Below are 19178 nucleotides of genomic sequence, written 5' to 3' on the forward strand. Positions count from 1 at the left end.
CCGAAGTCCAAAGGTGCAAACAATTCGATGTTTATTGGGGTGAACTTCCAGCAAGCATGATTCCAGTTTCCTTCCTTAGTATCCTCCTTCCCAGCTCTGACACCACAGAGCCTTACACCTGTGTCCCTGTTCCCATTCCTGCCCTTAGCCAAACATGATTCCAGTTTCCCCGGCCCCATTCCCTGTTCCCATTTCCCCTTTTAGCAAAACATGATTCCAATTTCCTTACCCCCATTCCCTGTTCCCATTTCCCTCACCCGCATGCCCACGCCTACCCCCACCAAAGCAACAATCTGATCCCCCAGAGCCATCCCAAGGCTCAGTATTCCCATCAGGCACTGCTAGTTATTAAGGCTGGAACTCTGCCACACTTGGAAAGTGCAAGTACATTTCCATTCTACTGTGGGTTGAAGCTGTAACCCCTAATTATATCTGAGTATTTATACCGGATTTATTGCTGATGACTATGACATCTCCAGTTTGATCAGATATGTAATATGTAGACACACTTAAAATTGCTGAAGGGGTGGGTGGGCGTGTGTGTGTTGGAGAGTTTTTGACTGAGTTTTATTCTGAATATGTGTAAGTAATAATTATGTAATGAGGTCTAATATACCATATTGATCTCTACTGATTATGTTTATTGCAGGAATACAACTGCTTTTTAACCTGTTACCTGCAGTGCATAGTGGAAGAAATGAAAGTGTTGAAATTCTGAAGAAAGGCAACTTATTGGGTGTCTCACCAGGTGGAAGTCGAGAAGCATTCTTTAGTGATGAAAACTACAACCTCATGTGGGGTAATCGCAGAGGCTTTGCTCAAGTGGCCATAGATGCAAAAGTGGTGAGTGGTTTCTTGTGTGTGTATATAAATATGTTTAACTCACTGATCATTGTGTGTTACATGCCCATCTCTGTGCCCAAGCCACGAAGAATGTGAGTCTATTACAGCTGCCAGCTACAGAGACTAGCTCTTTAATTGAAGCTTTCAATACTCATGCTTTTCACTCTAGAAGGAGGCCAGTGGCAGGCCAGGGGGTGAGGAGGCAGGTGCCGGGCTGGGGTTGAGGAGGCAAGTGGTGGGCGCAGGGCTGCGGAGGGACGCAGCGAGCCAGCAGCAGGTGAGGAGGTTTCACAGTGGTCGGGGGCGGGGGGTGTCTGGCAGTGGTCGGGGGAGTGAGGAGGGATGCAGCGAGCCAGCAGCAGGTGAGGAGGTTTCACAGTGGTCGGGGGCGGAGGGGGTCTGGCAGTGGTCGGGGGAGTGAGGAGGGACGCAGCGAGCCAGCAGCAGGTGAGGACGTTTCACAGTGGTCGGGGGCGGGGGGTGTCTGGCAGTGGTCGGGGGAGTGAGGAGGGATGCAGCGAGCCAGCAGCAGGTGAGGAGGTTTCACAGTGGTCGGGGGCGGAGGGGGTCTGGCAGTTGTCGGGGGAGTGAGGAGGGATGCAGCGAGCCAGCAGCAGGTGAGGAGGTTTCACAGTGGTCGGTGGGGGGGTCTGCCAGTGGATGGGAGAGTGAGGAGGGACGCAGCGAGCCAGCAGCAGGTGAGGAGGTTTCACAATGATCAGGAAGGGTGTGTGTCTGGCGGTGGGTGGTAGCTGAGGAGGGATGTGGTGAGCGACAGGTGGGAGGGTGAGGAGGGACGGTGCAAGCGGCAGCAGGGGAGCCGGGCCTGGGGTCGAATAGCAGTGGGGCCTGGGGTGGAATGGGAGTGGAGTGTAGGCGTGGGTGAAGGTGGAAGAGGCAGGATAGACAGGTAGCGTTCCCCAGGAGAAGCTTCAGCCACCACCAATGATTTTGCTGTGGTGTTAGGAATACCTTTACAAGACCCAAATAAGAGCTCTGTGTGGCTCAAAAGCTTGTCTCTCTCACCAACAGAAGTTGGTCCAATAAAAGATATTACCTCACCCTCCTTGTCTCCCCAATGGAATAAAACAGTTTGTTAATCTTCCCTTAGGTCTGGTCTACACTACTGACTTACATTAGTATAACTGTGTTGCTCAGGGGTGTGGAAAAATCCATCCTAACTCCCAGTGTAGACAGCGCTTTGTCAGTAGGAGAGCCTCTCCTGTAGACATAGCTACTGCCTCTTGGGCAGGTAGATTAACTACGCTGTCTCCCATTGGCATAGACTGTCTTCATTAAAGTGCTACCGTGGTGCAGCTGGCTTCACCAATGCAGCATTTTAATTGTTGACTTGCCCTTAGATCCTTACCCATGTGTAGTTTGTGATAGGGGTCTATAATTGGGTCCTTGAACTAAAGATAGCTTAACTATTTTTAAAAAGAAGTAGAGAAATATGAAAAAGAATACGCAAAAGCTATCACGAAACTGCAATTAATGATGTTATGGTTCAAGCTACATTCTAGAGAGATATTATAATTTTACTCAAATAGTCTGTATTCATGCTCCAGAACAGAGTTTATGTATACAAACTATAAGAGCAAGTGTGTGCATTCTGTGTATAAAAATATGATGATAAAGTTGGTATTGACAATATTATTGTATCAAAACATGCCCTTATGTGGGCTGTTGTAGAAGCAGTACAGATCTCCAATTTTGAGAATACTTGTTTTTCTATCTCAAAAATTTAAAGGGTTAGTACTAACAAATTTTTTAGTGGAAGGGACTAAAAAATAATTTCTTAAAGGGCCCTTTTTTAATTAATTTCTCATTTTATAAATGATCAGATTGGGTTTTCTGAGTTTTCAAGTCAATCTTTAGTCACAGTTACATGCTGTAAATTTGGGAGTTCTTCCTACAAATCAAACAGGTTGAATCCTTGCTTTAAGTGGAAAACTGAGCAGATGTCCTAGTGTCTGTGTCTCCATAACATAGATTCTATCATGCCCCTACAGGACTGTTGTCCCTAAAATTACTGCCACATAAGTAGTGCAGTGTGGAAGGAGACTTCGAAAATATAATTTGGCATTATCTGAAAATACAGAATTATTGACAGAAAATTGTAAATGATACCAAAAACATTAATGGACCGAGAAAGGTAAGTTCTCCCTGCAGGAGGCAGTTTTAGGAATAAACAGTAACAACCTAAACGCAAAATCTCAAAACCTTTCTTAAAAATTTTGGCCCAGATCTTGGGCTGTATCTGATCTTTGCTCAGTGGATCTCAACATGGGAGGTGCAAAGGTAGATTTGTCACCTTTGCACTCTCCTGATCCTGGGGCTACAGGGCCTCGGTGTTGGTGAAGTTTTGAGGATACTCTATTTTAAGTAGGCTGCCCTTGGCCTCAAGGGACCAAAATGGCAACCATGGATCTCCAGGGTGTAGACACCCCTTGGTCATGCTTCCTTTTCCCCAGCGCCCCCATGCTGGGGGTTGGAGAAGAAGGTGTAATGAGAGCTAACTGTTGCAAAAGAGGATTGGGCCTGTTCTTTCTAGCAGGCAAATATACTATAGGAAGAACGTGGAAGTCGTGAGTCTCCCCACACCTTGTAGAGACTGGTTATGCAGTCCAGTTATGTGATGGAAATGGAGATCGGACTTCTAACTGTAAATTTTTGAAAAGATTGTAGATTCCATTCCCAAAAGAGCAAAGGGGACAGAGTGACTAAATTAGTCCAATTTCCAGTTTAAATAAATTCAATATTATATCAGTGGAGTAGAATGAAGAATTCTTTGGGTGCATAGTTGTACAATAGTAGGTTGTCACAAGGTGCCTCTTCAGCTACCCAGTGGGCAGTGCTGCCCAGCCCGTTTTCATGGTCTCTGTCAGAAACTCACTCATGCTGTTTCCCTTTCACCATGTGTACATTTATTATTCAGTTCCCAAGCAAAACAGAACATGACACAGGTATACAGCAGGAGGAGACTAACACACAGCCTTCTCTTCTCCCCACAGTCACCCTCTGAGCTCCCAGGCTTCCTGTTCCTCCCAGTTACTGAGCCAGTTGTCTCATCAGCCCAACAGTTAGCACCTGGGTGTCGTTAATCCTCCCACCAGAAACGGGTTATTTGCTTCCAGTTAAGTCAGAAGCCTTCTCTGTGCTGCAGAAACCTCCGTGGTCAGGGTGCTTCAGTAGCTTTTTGTCCCAAAGGTGTTACAGTATTCAGCAAATGGTATTCTGGCTTATATTTTTTACTGCAGCTTTGTTTGACTAATGAAGAGTAGAGCTGTTATGACAGAAGAAAGGCGAAGAGCAAGATTAATGCACAAATTCAATCTGTCTTGGAAATATGAAATGTGGTCCAGGGAACATCATCCTTCCCCTCTGTTTATTAGTCAAATTTCTATAAAGCTGTATAGATATGACTTGAAAGAGATACATTTTAAAGAAATAAAAGCAGAAGAAAAGAAGGAGAAGTCATCTTAGCTGTCTCCACTATGGGCTGCTGCTTCAGAAGAAGAGGAGAGGAAATGGGAGCTGCCTTTTGGGACCAGAACTACCAGCAGGAGTGGAACTGCTGGCAGGAGAGGACCTGGAAGCTGATAAATAGGAGTCCAGCCATCAGTGGTAGAACAGAGCCAAGCAATATTTGCAGGAGAGAGGGTGACAAGATGTTCCACAGTGTGAGAAAAGAAGGTGACCTAATGGCAGAAAAGCCTAATCAGGATAAGCGAGAGATTTGGAACAGATGGCATGATGATGAGATTAAATGAAAAGTTCAGATAGTGTGACTTTAAAAAAAATTAAATAGTTTAAATATAACTAATTTCCTGATGTTACTTTTCCCTCTGAACAGTTGTTGTAGGGATGTTGCACAAGAAATACACTCTCTGTTAAGATGTGGTCTACACTATAAAAAAATGTAAGAACCCTGCTCTAATTCATATCTCTGATAAACCTCTTGGCATGAGAACTAAAGGGGAAGAAAATTCTGTGCCACGCCATGTACATGGTTGGCACTCGATCTATAATATCAATAATGAAGACACTGTCACAACATAAGGTTTAGGAAGAACCTCTACTGTGACTTGATGTGACCTATACTAGCTCAATATGTGCTTCAGAGAGACGATGATCTGTATCATATTTGAAGGAAAATAATTTTCTGAGAAATTACAGCTTCTTAAAGCTATTTAGTATTAAAGGCATAAGAAAGGAAACATTCAGTTATGCATGATCATCCTTTCTTGTCCTCTGCCCCAACATTTTCAGGCGTTTCATAGTAAAAGTGGGATTCTTAAATTGCATAGTCTGTTTTCTATAGGACTTTTGCAAGATTTTGTTACCAAAATAATACGTGTGGATAATTTTTTTGACTAATTCACTAGTACTCTGACTTCTTAGGCACTGAAAAAAATTGCTGAACAAACTCATGAAACTGATAATTCTGATATCTGTGGAATTATTTTTTCTGCTTCTAAATGTGATCCTGTCAGTGTTGTTTTGGTGTTCATCGTGATAACAGCAACATGTGACAGAGGTTCTAAGAGATCTCAGAAAATTGAGCCTCACCTGGTACATAACTAGCTGTAGGTTTTCCTGACAAACATGCAGCTCCTTTGGAGTTTCTAGTCATGATAACTTGTCAGTCCCATTTTTATTTAATGGGATGGTAAAGTGGACTATAACCATGTAATATAGATGCAGAAGGTCCCTCTACAGAGATGATGAAATATTTAAAACAAAAACGGAGGCTGAACTTAAAGTCTTTCCACTTCTTTTTCCTCATTTCTTAGCCCATCATCCCTTTGTTCACACAGAATATTCGGGAAGGATATAGGATGCTTGGAAAAATAGGTAAGATTTACTTCATATGCATCTTTTCAAATTCTTGGAGTTTTTCTTTTATTTATATTTTCAAAATCAACTGTTTCTGGGAAATACTAGTCTTGTGAATTTCTTTCGAATCTGTTGTTCTCTTTTAACTCTAGTAACTGTTTCTTTGTCATGTAAACCAAAGTGCACATGGGTTATCTAATCTAAATATGCATTTATTGAACTAAGCATTAATTGTTCTGTACATGGTGAGCCATTTAACCTGATATTGAATATGCAAGAGGTAATGTAAGAGTAGATAATTATTTTCAAGATTATGTGTGCTGCATATTGTTTGACCTACTTCATGTAGCCTTTTATCAAACACCCATATCATTTAAAATTTGTTTGTTGCAATCCAGACACCATTGTGATTCAGGGACTCTGCTGACTTCTAAAGGTTCTCTCTCAAAATGTAAACCACCCCTCCTCTTTTTCTAATTCACAGGGTTTTTTAGGTGGTTCTATGAATGTTCTCGATTGTTACTCATTCCTGGATATGGAGGGTTCCCAGTCAAACTTCGCACATATATTGGAGATCCCATTCCATATGATCCAAATATAACAGCTACGGAACTAGTTGAAAAGGTAAGTTGGATGTTCTTTTTGTAATTTCAGGGAGTCTACGGTCTTAATTTAAATGATGTTAGTTAGGTCTGAAGTATTTGACATTAAATTCCATGTCTATTGTTTCTTATGAAGTAAAACTTTCTTACAGTACATTGGCCATCTTACATAGTGTACTGTTATTCAATAACGTATCTCCGGCTGAAATATCATTTTATCCTGATAACATTATCTTATACTGTTAGATTCCTCCACAGATTTGTGCATTGTTCTAATCTCATCGCCATCCTCCCTGGCCTTCTCCATCAATACTTTACACCAGAGGTTTCTGAACTGTGTTCTGTGGAGCACTTGCTGTTGGTCGGTGAAGAGTTGGCTAATCACAAGGTCCTGGCTGTGCTCCTTGTTTCCAGATGGGAAACTGTCTTAAAAGAAGCTAAAATACATTGCATTACATTACATTATTTAAACTGATGTAAATTAATAACTTTTATAAATGCCCACACAAGGCTCTGGTGCCTAACACATACTTAATATTACAACAAAACCCCAGCAGCATTAACACAATCTTTCAGAGAAGAACTCTCCCAGCCAGCCACCCACAGAAGAGCTTCTTTCGACACATTCCTAGTTTCAGACGGTATACTTCAGCCCCCTCCAAAAACCCATCTAACAGATGTCTGGCAGCTATTTAGAGCAAGTTCTAAAATCTTAGAGCTCTCACAGAGAGTGCCCTGCTATCCACTACTCTCTCCTTTCTAGTGAAGGGGATTCAGCTTGAGTGCCTCTGGTGACCACAGCTGTGGCATTATGGCACGGGAAGAGAGGCAATTTCTCAGGTAGGCAGGTCACAGGCTATTTAAGGCTTCCTAAGTCATAGCCAACACCTTAAATTCCACACAGAGACCATTACACAAATGCCAGAGCACTGATGTCATGTGTTCCAAGAATGATGCCTTACTCAACCAGAGTTCCACTGTTTTCTGCCCTAGTGTTCCTCTCTGAATGCTTTTAATGGGTAGCTCTAAAGAAAGCACATTGCAACAGTCTACTCTTGGGTAATAAGGGTGCAAATGGCAGAGGTGCGTCTTTAAAGGATACAAGGTCCTAATCAGACAAAGAAGGTAAAAAGCTGACTGGGTTACTGCTGTCATATTATTGTCCAACAGCAGCTGAGTGTCTGCAATCACTCCTGAGTTGTGAACCCTGTGAAGATGCACTCCCTCAGTTAAAGAGATGGAAATACTTCTGTGAAGTTACTTTTGGATGTAAGCAATCAGCTGTGTTGCTAGTGGGATATTTTCTCAATCATCCCTGAAGGGGAAATGGTTTATGAAAAAAATTCTCTGCTAAGGTGTGTGTCCTATCTTAGGGAAAAGATTGGGAACCTATGTCTTGAATCAAAAAAAAAAAAAAAGTCCTGGGTGGCACAAAGTAGGTTGAATTTAGGTATCTTGATTATAATACGTCTCATTTTATTTTGATCTGAATGAAAGTACTTCTTAGGTTCTGTCAGGGTTCCCTCCCCACTCTGAACTCTAGGGTACAGATGTGGGGACCTGCATGAAAGACCCCCTAAGCTTATTCTTACCAGCTTAGGTTAAAAACTTTCCCAAGGCACAAACTCTGCCTTGTCCTTGAACAGTATGTTGCCACCACCAAGTGATTTAGACAAAGAACAGGGAAAGGACCACTTTGAGTTCCTATTTCCCCAAAATATCCCCCCAAGTCCTTACACCCCCTTTCCTGGGGAGGCTTGAGAATAAACAAGATGAGCACAAACCAGCCTTGGATTTTTCAGACCCAAAAAAACAAATCAGATTCTTAAAAAACAGAACTTTTATTAGAAGAACAAAAAAAGATAAGAGAACAACTCTGTAAGATCAGAACGGAAGATAATCTTACAGGCAGTCAGATTCAAAACAGAGAATCCCTCTAGGCAAGACCTTAAGTTACAAAAAGACACAAAACCAGGAATACACATTTCCTCCAGCACAGCAAATTTCACAAGCCAAATCAAAGAAAACCTAATGCATTTTCTAGCTAGATTACTTACTAACTTTACAGGGGTTGGAGGGCTTGCATCCTTGATCTGTTCCCGGCAAAGGTATCACACAGACAGACAAAAGCCTTTTCCCCCCCTCCAGATTTGAAAGTATCTTGATCCCTCATTGGTCATTTTGGGTCAGGTGCCAGCCAGGTTACCTGAGTTTCTTAACCCTTTACAGGTAAAAGGACTTTGCCTCTGGCAGGAGGGATTTTATAGCACTGTATACAGAAAGATGGTTACCCTTCCCTTTATATTTACAACAGGTTCCAATATCAGACCCCAGTCCAAACACATCTATAGTCATCTGAGCTGTGCCGCTCCTGAACGACTGTGGGTCTGAACAACCCAGGAGAGACTCATCAAGTTAGGATGAAGTTCTTCCTCTGGGAGATCCAAAGGAGAGAAGAGAAAAGGATCTACTGCTGCAGACTGTGGAACACAGTGGGCAGTGGAGAGCTAACACAGGCTTCTTATCTCTAACCACCTGCTCTTACTCCCATTCAACTCCTCACCTCTGCTCTGCCACACACAGTGCTTCATCTCCAAATAGGAACAGCACGACTGTGTGGTCAGGGATAGGTAGACAAGCTCAGCAGATAGGTTTTAGTTTTGTGGTGATGTTAATATAAAAAACGCCTTGCGGTGCTTTGGGGCATGAGAAAGGGCATAATTAATATGTGATTTATTTCTTTATTTTTTGGTTGCAAGTGGTTAAACTTGGAGGTCAGATACAGTTCCCTCACTGCACTTTCTTGGCTAGTCACTCATTCAGGAAGTCGTTTAGCACAAACATTAAGCATGACGTCCCCAGCAGTACTAAAGGGGTTTTTAATGGTCCATGGCTGCCAAGTCTCCTCTTTAACAGCTTAGAGAATGAGTGTAGAAGCCTGAAAAGAACAGTGCTCCTGTATTCTTCCCTCCCAGACTTTGCCTCTTCCAGCCCCCACCCCCGCCCAAATTATAATCCGTACAATAGGGAAGAAAAGACTTACCCCGTTGGGTTGTCTGGAATCTGTAAACTATGTGGCAAGTGTATTAATGCAAGGAGGCAGTGTAGAATAGCTATATAGGCATTCCACAGCCATCAAGAAGGGATAAGCTTCCCTGTAGCCTACACCCCAAATCACAGATTACCTTGCAAAGGCTTTGTCTGCTTAGCTTCATCAGAGAGGCAGGTCCTCATCCACAAAGCATGGAGGCAGCAGAAGTGTTGTTTCAGGATGTCTTGCATCATAGCTCCTTGCCTTCAGGCAGCTTCTGTAATCTTTTTCTGTGGGGGCTAGAAGGACTGTATAATTATTGCCTCTTTCCTCCTAGTTTTTTATTCCTTTTCTATTTTGTGGTATCTTTTTGATTCTATAGTGATAAGTGAAGCGTAAATGCTTATCTGGATAGAAGATGATTGAGGAACTTCACAAAGCCGTTTCTAAAACCAAAAATGACTTCAAATGCAGGGAAGCCTGACTTCCTGAAGGAGAAAAATACCTTTTCTGCTCCCAGGAGCCATTCATTTGGATCTGGGAATACAGGAACAGTTATATTCCCACACCAGCATAAACATGATTTCGACCACTTACAAATTCAGAGAAGCATTTGTTTTCCCTTAGATTCAGATCATCAACGTCCTGTCTCCCCTTTCCCCTCACCACCACCACAGAGGGGAAGGGCATCCTGAGTGTACAATGGGAAAATCCAGGGATAAGGGAAAAACATATATTTTGCGCTTTTAAAAATTTTCAAAGAACAAATAATCTAATCATCACCTTGTTCTGTTCTGTAAAATAGATCCAGAAGATCCAAAGAGAAGGTCTGAAAAGGAAAGGTGACTTCTTTTCAAAGGAACAAGGGGAAAGGGTAGAAGCCTTACTCAGACAAAATGACAAATCAGCCCCTGGACTTTAGGAGGTTTCCATGTTCTCCTCCTATATTTGCTTGGTAAAGGGGGACTCCTGCAGAAAGCTGAAGCAGCAGGCTTTCAGTGGTCTCTTCTTTGACGACAATGGGATTGCAAAGGTGTATCTGAGGGCATAATTTGACCTGCAAAATCTTCCAATAATGAGGATGCCTGAAAAAGGGACAGAGCTTGACTCTAAATCCAGGAGTTTGCAGGAGTGGCTATTAGTGAAATTTCATGCCATTTGTGACATGGGATTACTATTTATCCCAGATTAAGTTGTCCTGTGAATTTAAATTGCTGATGAATAGCTGACAGTACTATTTGATAAACATCACTTTGAACACGTAAGATCCTGCAGGCTCCTAATATTTGTAATACTTTAAGATTGGGCAGTGGCAGAGGAATATCTTAAAGGTTCTCTGCAGAGCAAAAGCAACTATTTGTTTTGCCCTGTACTTATCCCTCCTGCCTTGGAGGGATTACCTCACCGTTTTTTCCAAAGATGCTTTTCAGTGGCTGTTAAATTTGTTTTGCAATAGAAATGACAATTGTCTATAGTCTTCTCTTCCCTTTTTTTGGTATAGGAACTGACTAATGATATCTCACAAGGCTGTATCCTAAACTGAAACTCTTCAGACACAATCCGTATTTATCTAAGAAAAAATCTAGCCTTTGTTTGATTTATGGGAGAGAGGAACAGAGGGAACAACAATTTGTGGGTAGTCTCAGGGACTGTTTGGAGGGAAAACAGAAATTTAGCTCAGGATATCACTTAAGGCTGCAATACTAATTTAATCTTCTAGTGATTTTATCTAAGTTCTCCTGTAAAGAATGGAAAAGTCTATTTCCAATGAAAATATATGGAAATAAAATCCCAGAGTCTGGTTTATTTACTTATCCTAGAGGAGCAATGTGTTAGGGCAATGCTCTGTTCCCATCCTGTGCTGCCCCAGAAACTCTCACACCCACTTTCTTTTAGAGTTCACTCTGTATTTTATTACAAACCATTCTCCCAACACTAGTGTAGTGCAACATCACCGTTTTTAATTCCTACAGTTTTTAGTCCCTCTTTACCAGGACATTAGGAAATGAGATATCCCTTTTTGGGAACTGTTTCAATCTGGCTCAGCTAGTCCAGTCGTCTCCTCTTACAACATTTCCTTCCTGGTTTATCAGGTTAGCCATCTGAGGCCTAATTAGTTCCTTACCTCCCCAGCATCACTTTCTGATTAGCTGCTTACTCAATCAGCCATCAATGGGAAACAAATTCAGGCTACAGTGATCAGAGTGCTGATCCACCTGTCAGGCCTCAGCACTCTCTCACAAGAAACTAATAGCAAAAAGGTCTCGCTTTGCAGGTCATCTTGAAATATGTAAACTCAGAGGCAGTTTCTCTTGATTTTCAATTTAAAAAAATCAAGAAAATATATTAATACAACATGAAATTAAAGACAGAAAAATCAGGAAAAGGGTGAATGTTTTCACAGTGACTTGGGGAGATCTTCCAAGAGATAAAAGGGAATTAGATGCCAGTTCCCATTGACTTGCATTGACTGCCCTTTGTGCATTTTGAAAGTCTGCCCTGATCCTGTACTACTATTATAGTCAAATCCTACTCTTCAGCCTCCTAAACATGAAATACCTCGCAGAGCCCTTCAAAATGTGTAAGAAGGAACCACATTCCAGTCACTTTTTCCCTTGCATGGACACATGCAAGATAGCGACAAGGTGGGTGAGGTAATATCTTTTATTGGACCAACCTCTGCTGGTGAAAGAGACAAACTTTTGAGCTACACACAGCTCTTATTCAGGTCTGAGAAAGGTACTCAGAGTGTCACTGCCTAATAAAAGGTGGAGCAGATTGTTAAGCATAAGAAGTTAACATATGTTGCAAGAGACCATTGAAGATAAAGTGGACAGTTACCACATCTGCAGTCTTAGGACAAAGGAGAGTTAGTGGGTCATAGATTGTGGTAATGAGACATAAAACCAGCATCTCTATTGAGTCCACGATTTTTAGTGTCTAGCAAGGTTATGAATTTAAGCTCCATGTCTTGTCTTTTGATGATGTTATTCAGGTTTTCCTTTTATTACAAGGACAGAGAGGTCAGATATGGAGTTGATCATTTCAGGAAAAGTGTTTGTCCATGGGTGATAGGGTATTTTTGTCTTTTATTATTAGGACCAACACAGTTACAGCAACACTACATACAAGATATATAGTTAGACATCTGCAAATGATAAATGTTATGAGACAGATCCTCAATTGGCATGAATTGGCTGAGGTTCTGGCCTTACTGGAGCACAGTGGGGGTTAATGCCACTATCAGAAATGTTTTTCATTTCCTGACTCTCATCCATTTAAATAATTTAGAAAATTTTGGCCAATATATGTGCCTAATCTTAGGCTCACTAATCCATAGCCTAAATAAATAGTCTGATTTTTTTCCACAAGTGTGGAGCACCCAAGAGCTCCCATTGACCTCTTTAACTAAAACATTTTTTTGATGCTGAGGGGAAGCCGTTGTATCACTTTGGGTGGAATAAATGGGCCCAGAGAACAGGAGGTGTTAACATGATTGTTGTTGTACAATATGAACCATTTTAAACAAGGTTTGGGGTCTTGAGTACAGAGACCTTAGGCTGCTTAGTTATTGTGGCAAACATAACGAGAAAACTCCTGGCAAAGGCTGAAATATATTGACTGATATACACGAAAGGAAAAGAATCAAAACAAGGCGAAAAGCATTGGAATTAAGTGATTATGCAAAACAAACAATCCCTTTTTCAGAGATAGCAGATATGAGTTAGAGTCTCTTGGTCTGTCAAGCAGCCCATCTTGGTGGGGAAGAGTTAGTTTTGCTGTTCAGTTTTCAGTCCTGCTTTTGACAAAAACAGACACAGGAGAAGAGATGGAATAGTATAAGTAGGGGGAAATACAGCTTTTGTTGATGTGCTCAGGATACAAAGAGGCTAGTCAGGGATATCATCTGATTGGTCTGTTTGTTTCCAGGGGTTCTTTCAACCCAAAGCTCTTGGTAACTTTTACTCTGTGCAAGGTGGTGTCAGGAAATAAATCAGGGGAGACACAGCTGTCCGACCGATAGATGGCTGGCACAAACAGGACAACACAAGAGTGCTTTCACTTAAAGCTAAACTTTACTTAGTCTCAAGCACTTACACACGTCTGCAACAGGTTAGTAAAACACCCCCAACCCTTGATAATTACCAAAGCTGAGTGTGGCTCTCGAGTGGCACAAAGGCAGCCCGTCTGCCAGTGGGGAACACAAGATGCATTCAGAGGGAGAGTCCAGTCCTGGAGAGTCCCTCTACCTCAAACTTTTCCCCCTTATTTATGTATTAGTAATAGAATGACATGTCCCTTAAAGCAAACTTGTTAAGTGTAAGCAGAGTCAGGATGAGCTCCACCCTGACATCTGGTGGTGAGGTGTGGCAAGTTGTGGAAAAATAAGATCAGGGGCCGATCTTTTCGCATAGGCACACCCACCCCGCCTAGAAATAGGACATAGCTTTGGCTGCTGTGGGATCCCCAGTGTCTCTGTTATTGGGGCAGGAAGAATAAATGGTTATTACCCTGATTATGGGAATCAAGGACAGTGGAACTGTACTTGGCCTTTTGTTATGATGGAGGGACTCGCCATCAACTAAGTAGCACTCGCAAGGCAAGGGACATGGGTTCCAAAACTCTGTGAATGGAGAGAGGCTGGGGACAGGTATTAATACTTGGTGGCATGGGCCCCCTGGTGAGGGCCTTACATGCTAATTGCACTTCCTCCTCTCTCCACTGTGGAATATCAGAGCTAATTTTGATTCCATTAGGAGTCTAGTTACAGGCTGCTGAGCTGAATTCACTTTGGGCTAATGGTGCACCAGCACTGAGGCTCCCCTACTACAAGCTGAAATCACAAAAGAGTGAAACTTACTAAGAGCTGAAATCACTCAGTGTTGTGTTAAGTAGTGGGGGAGCCTGAAGATATATGGTGGAGCAGTTTGCGGGACGGCGAGCAGAGCAGCTGGTAGAGCAGAGCAGTTTGTTGGATGCCTAGAGCAGCTCATGGGGCGGCTGGCAGAGTGGAGCCCCATGGAGAGGTGGGGCCATCAGCTTTGGACCACGTTAGGTGCCCCTTAACCCTCCCCTCTCCAATTTCTACCCAGGTTGGGAGGTAAAACTCTGCAGATAAACTTTCGAACTCTGGGGTTGCCCTGACCAGGAACAGAGACTTTTGGGTCGTTGGACTTTTGGGACTTTGGGTGATTTTGGGTTGATGGACTCAAGAACCAAAGGGAAAGGACATGCCCCAATTTGCTTGGGGTGGGTTTTTTGCTCATGGGTTGTGTTATGAATTCTGTTGGTGGTGTTTCCCCAACATAATGACACATTGTTTCTCTCTGTTATTAAAAGGCTTTTTGCTACACTCAGACTATGTGCTTGCGAGAGGGGAAGTATTGCCTCTTGGAGGCGCCCAGCGGGGGTGGTATATATTTGTCCCAGGTCACTGGGTGGGGGCTCAAGCCAGTTTTGCATTGTGCTATTGGAATGGAACCCCTAGATACTGAACCTGGCCCTTGTTGCTGCCAACTCTGACAGGCAGAAGGGTTACATGAGTAAGCAGTTTCAGTGGTCAAGCGAGAGGTTCCTTCTGATGATCGATTAACCAGGTGTGGGTTTTTCCAGAGTTCGCAGCCTTGAGGCCCCAATAGACATTCCTGGGGCACATTCTGCTCTTCTAAAATGCATGTATCAGCAACTTCTACACAATTCTTATCAGGAAGGACATGGGGTCAAGCTGCCCTCTCTGTGGCACCCAACCCCCCCCTCCCCTCCTGCCTTGGTTAAACTGAGACTGCTGAATGGCCAATTTACAGCCTGCTGACTTGGCTGCTTTTAGCAATAAGCCATAGTGGTTTCAGGCACATTACTGGTTTGCCAAAGTCTCCTTGTACAGGTTCAGGTCCCTTGCCTTTGCCAGTCGTTCTCTGACTGGCAGAGTTGGATGGACCATCTCACCTTGTTATGCTGGGACCGTGTGATGCTTTTGGTCTTCAGATTAGGCAGAAAGCTGAGAGAGGACAGGAGGTAGATGGTGAGGGACAGGAAGGGGGACACGAGAGAGGAGGACAGAGTTGGACCTCATGTATCAAGTTGGGGTCCTTGCTGGGTCAGTGGTGATGGTTAGGCACAGGGCCGTCCTTAGGGTTTATGGGGCCCTATGCAATATTATTAAACTGGTGCCCCTATGCCCGACCACAGCCCGGGCTCGCAGCCCGGGGGGGAAGGTGGAGGGATGAGGCAGCAAAGGATACCAAGCCGCCTAGCCCACCTCATGGCAGCAGACAGTCACAGTTCACAGCAGAGACCCCTGTATCCTCTCCGTCATGCAGAATGCACCATGCTGATACATTCAGCTCTGTGAATACGGCCCCTGCGCACTGTGTGTGGGAGCCGACCTGCTCTTATCTGCTGTCATGGGTGGTGGGCGAAGCTGCCGCTTGGTGAGGCTAGCTCCCCAGCCTTCCAGTGGCCCCACCCATACTCCACCCCTGCTCTGCTCCAGGCCCCACCCCACTCTGCTCAGGCCCTGCCCTCTCCCCACTGTCTCTCTCCTCTTCCCTCCCTCTCCCTGATCACCCCCTTCCAGCCAAATCCCTGAACCCAAATGAAGCAAATGACATTTGAAAAAAACCACTCTTCTCCAATTTCTTTGTAAAAAAGGTGGAGCATGTTTTCCACTGTATGCCAGAAGGTGAAGACTGGACATGGAGAAGGGACCTAATTAAAAGCACTAAATTTGGGAATAAAAAATGTCAGTCATGGGTTTTTTGATATACACTGAAGTTTGTCAGAGATTTATTTGCAAAAACTGTGTAGTAAGAGCAAGTCAGCTGTTGTGCTGAATACAACTTTAAATATTATGGAATATATGATGCAGCTCTTCTCTGCTTTATATTTTCTTAATCAGTATTTCTAAGATGATTTTATATTTTAAGTGTACTCTTAAGCCTTCATAAGGTAATAATTCCAGATTACTACATATTTAACTCACTAAAACAAAGACATGATTTTAAATTAATCAGTCATAGGGGGTTAGTGTGTTCATAGCAATGTTCATTGCTTTTAGAAAAAGGGAACACTAATTTACTTTGTGTGATCTCCATAACAATAGACATGTTTATGAAATTTCACCAACTTTAAAAAATATGTTTCTAAAGATGTTAGGCATAACAAAGGATTTTATGACAGGTTTCAGAGTAACAGCCGTGTTAGTCTGTATTCGCAAAAAGAAAAGGAGTACTTGTGGCACCTTAGAGACTAACCAATTTATTTGAGCATAAGCTTTCGTGAGCTACAGCTCACTTCATCGGATGCATACTGTGGAAAATACAGACGATGTTTGTTTTTATACACACAAATCATGAAAAAATGGGTGTTTATCACTACAAAAGGTTTTCTCTCCCCCCACCCCACTCTCCTGCTGGTAATAAACACCCATTTTTTCATGATTTGTGTGTATAAAAACAAACATCTTCTGTATTTTCCACAGTATGCATCCGATGAAGTGAGCTGTAGCTCACGAAAGGTTATGCTCAAATAAATTGGTTAGTCTCTAAGGTGCCACAAGTACTCCTTTTCTTAAATGATTTTATATCTTACTTAGGTACTGATTTTGCTAGAGGGTTCTCTTAAAACTAGTTCCTCAAATAGTCAGAAGTAAAGAAAGGTAAACTTGTTTGTCCAGGTATCTCTCAGGAAAGGGGTGTTGTCCCTTGGGCTCTCTTCAACAGGGGTGTGAAGGGAGAAAGGGGTGGACAGAAAGGATAGGAAGACTTTGGAAGCAAGTTTTTTGTATTATAGTAATTAAAATTAAAATGTGTATTTTATATAAGGGTGATCCTTTGAAGGATTTATTTAAAAAACTATGTCTGAAGATCCAAGCATTTAAGGCTAAAGATGAATACTCAGATAGTGCATCTAAAAATCTATGCAAGGATTTTTTTAGAGATGTGATTTTATCATCTTTAGCAACACACGAATGAAATATTTTTAAAGCAAATTTTAAACTAAGGTCCTGTAGACTAACACGTTCTGAGTAAATATGACAGTAATGCACAACTGTTTTTGTCAGTAAATTCAGAAACTGACAGTATATATCTGGGGGTTGGCAAATGCCTGTTAAATGGCTTCATTACCACTTGAATGGCTCTTTAACAATTCCAGTGTTGTGCTAATCGGTCTGGCAGGCTGGAAGTCTTTGTTACTAGATCCCCTCCAGAGTAAGAGTCATCAGGCTGCAGCAGCTAGCTGTGGGAGCCTACAGGGAGGCTCAGAACAGGGATAGGAAGAGGCAGGTGAGTGGACTGTAAGACCCAGGGGTGTCCAAAATTTTCAGGTGCGCAGCCACATATGTCTAAGGACAGCCCTGGTTAGGCATCCCCACTGGTGTGCCAAGGTCCATGTGTCAGATGAAAACCCCCAGCAGCAGCTGCAGTAGTGCTAATGGTTTTTCCTTTCTCTCACAAAGTCTCTAAAGGATCCCAAAAGGGGGTGATGGGCAGAATAGCCCATCCTTTATTTTGTCCACCAGTTAGGACTAATTTCTGAAGAACCAATTTTGGTCCATTGAGTTCTAGTCCCATACTCCTCTTGTTTACCAGACATGATGTTAAGTACAGCCCTTGGGTGCTATCAGTACATCCTCTCTGTTTAATTCAATCTCCTTTTTCCTTTTCTTAAATAATGTTCTACAACAAGGGATTGTGACAATTATGAACTTTTACCCACTTTCCACACATTAAGCTCATAATCAGAGAAGGCCCTCTGGGCCCTAATCATTACAACAGAGCAAGGGAAAGGGTCGAGGCTGAATATTCATCAGATTTTAGTCTGAGCAAAATTATTCAGTAGATGAGATTTAACATGTCTGAAAAACCAGGGTTTGTAAACTGCTTAAGAAACTATCTTTTTGCATCCTACACCTCTCTCTTTATTTGATGCATATGTTTATGAATGGTAAACATTTAAAATAGGGGTTGAAAAGGTAGTAGCTGTTTTTGAAGGGGAAAACTGCCTTCTACACCTTGCATCAGAGGTTTTACATCTGAATAGGATTTCCGCAGTGATAGCTTTGTTAAAAGATCTTTATAACAACTCCAGTTGAAAAACTGTGAAACTTAAATATGAAATTATATCGAGTCACACAGTTTAAGGGCTCAAACCTGCAAATACAGGTGAATAATTTCACTTACAGCTATAGTCCTATTGAAGCTAATAAAATTAATCTCCTGAGTTATGCATATGCCTAAGGGTTTGCAAGATGGAGTAGTAGTGAGCTAATATTTTCATGTCACTTTTGCATATGTAGATCTGGCTGTTTAGTATGCTTGGTTATCACAGGGGAAAATACACAGGTGTGTGGGAATGAGACTATCCCTCAGCATGGGCTTCATGGGATCTTGTGAAGAATTTACCCTTCCTGCCTTCTCCTCCCCCAACATTTTCCACAGAGTTTTATGTATATCTTTAGCATCCTTGGGAAAACTAGAAGAGAATGATGATTGAAGTGGTGATTCTTGAAATATAAAAGGTTTCCCCCTCTTTCTTTCTTTTAACAGACAAAGATTGCCATTGAAACGCTAAGAGACAGACACCAAAAACTACCAGGAAGTATACTAAGAGCTCTGCTGGAACGATTTGATAAACATCAGAAAGAAGACTAGTGTATTTAAATATATATGTTGTTGTTAAGTATTAAAAACTGTTAGTGTAACTTGTGGGAGGAAAAATTGTAGTTTTCTTAAAAGGACAAGAGAATGCAAACTACATGGATCAAGCATTCAGTCATATCACTGCCTTAAAATCTCTCTCTCTCTCTCATTTGGTCTGGCAACTTCAATCCAAATAATAAAAGAAAAGGAAATTAAGAGGAT

At 42.3% G+C, this 19178-nt stretch overlaps 1 protein-coding gene across 1 annotated transcript in view; it reads left to right on the plus strand.

The window, feature by feature from the left end:
* LOC144260384 (DGAT1/2-independent enzyme synthesizing storage lipids-like) overlaps positions 1 to 18968 on the plus strand; it is a 42939-nt gene extending 23971 nt beyond the window's left edge. The window contains exons 3-6 of the mRNA XM_077808997.1: positions 650 to 843; positions 5640 to 5700; positions 6167 to 6306; positions 18864 to 18968. Coding sequence (XP_077665123.1) covers positions 650 to 843; positions 5640 to 5700; positions 6167 to 6306; positions 18864 to 18968 — 500 coding nt within the window. The remainder of the gene's footprint in view (positions 1 to 649; positions 844 to 5639; positions 5701 to 6166; positions 6307 to 18863) is intronic.
* The last annotated feature ends 210 nt before the right edge of the window (positions 18969 to 19178 follow it).

This window comes from Eretmochelys imbricata, chromosome 2, assembly GCF_965152235.1.
Source record: "Eretmochelys imbricata isolate rEreImb1 chromosome 2, rEreImb1.hap1, whole genome shotgun sequence".
NCBI classification, from domain to species: domain Eukaryota; kingdom Metazoa; phylum Chordata; order Testudines; family Cheloniidae; genus Eretmochelys; species Eretmochelys imbricata.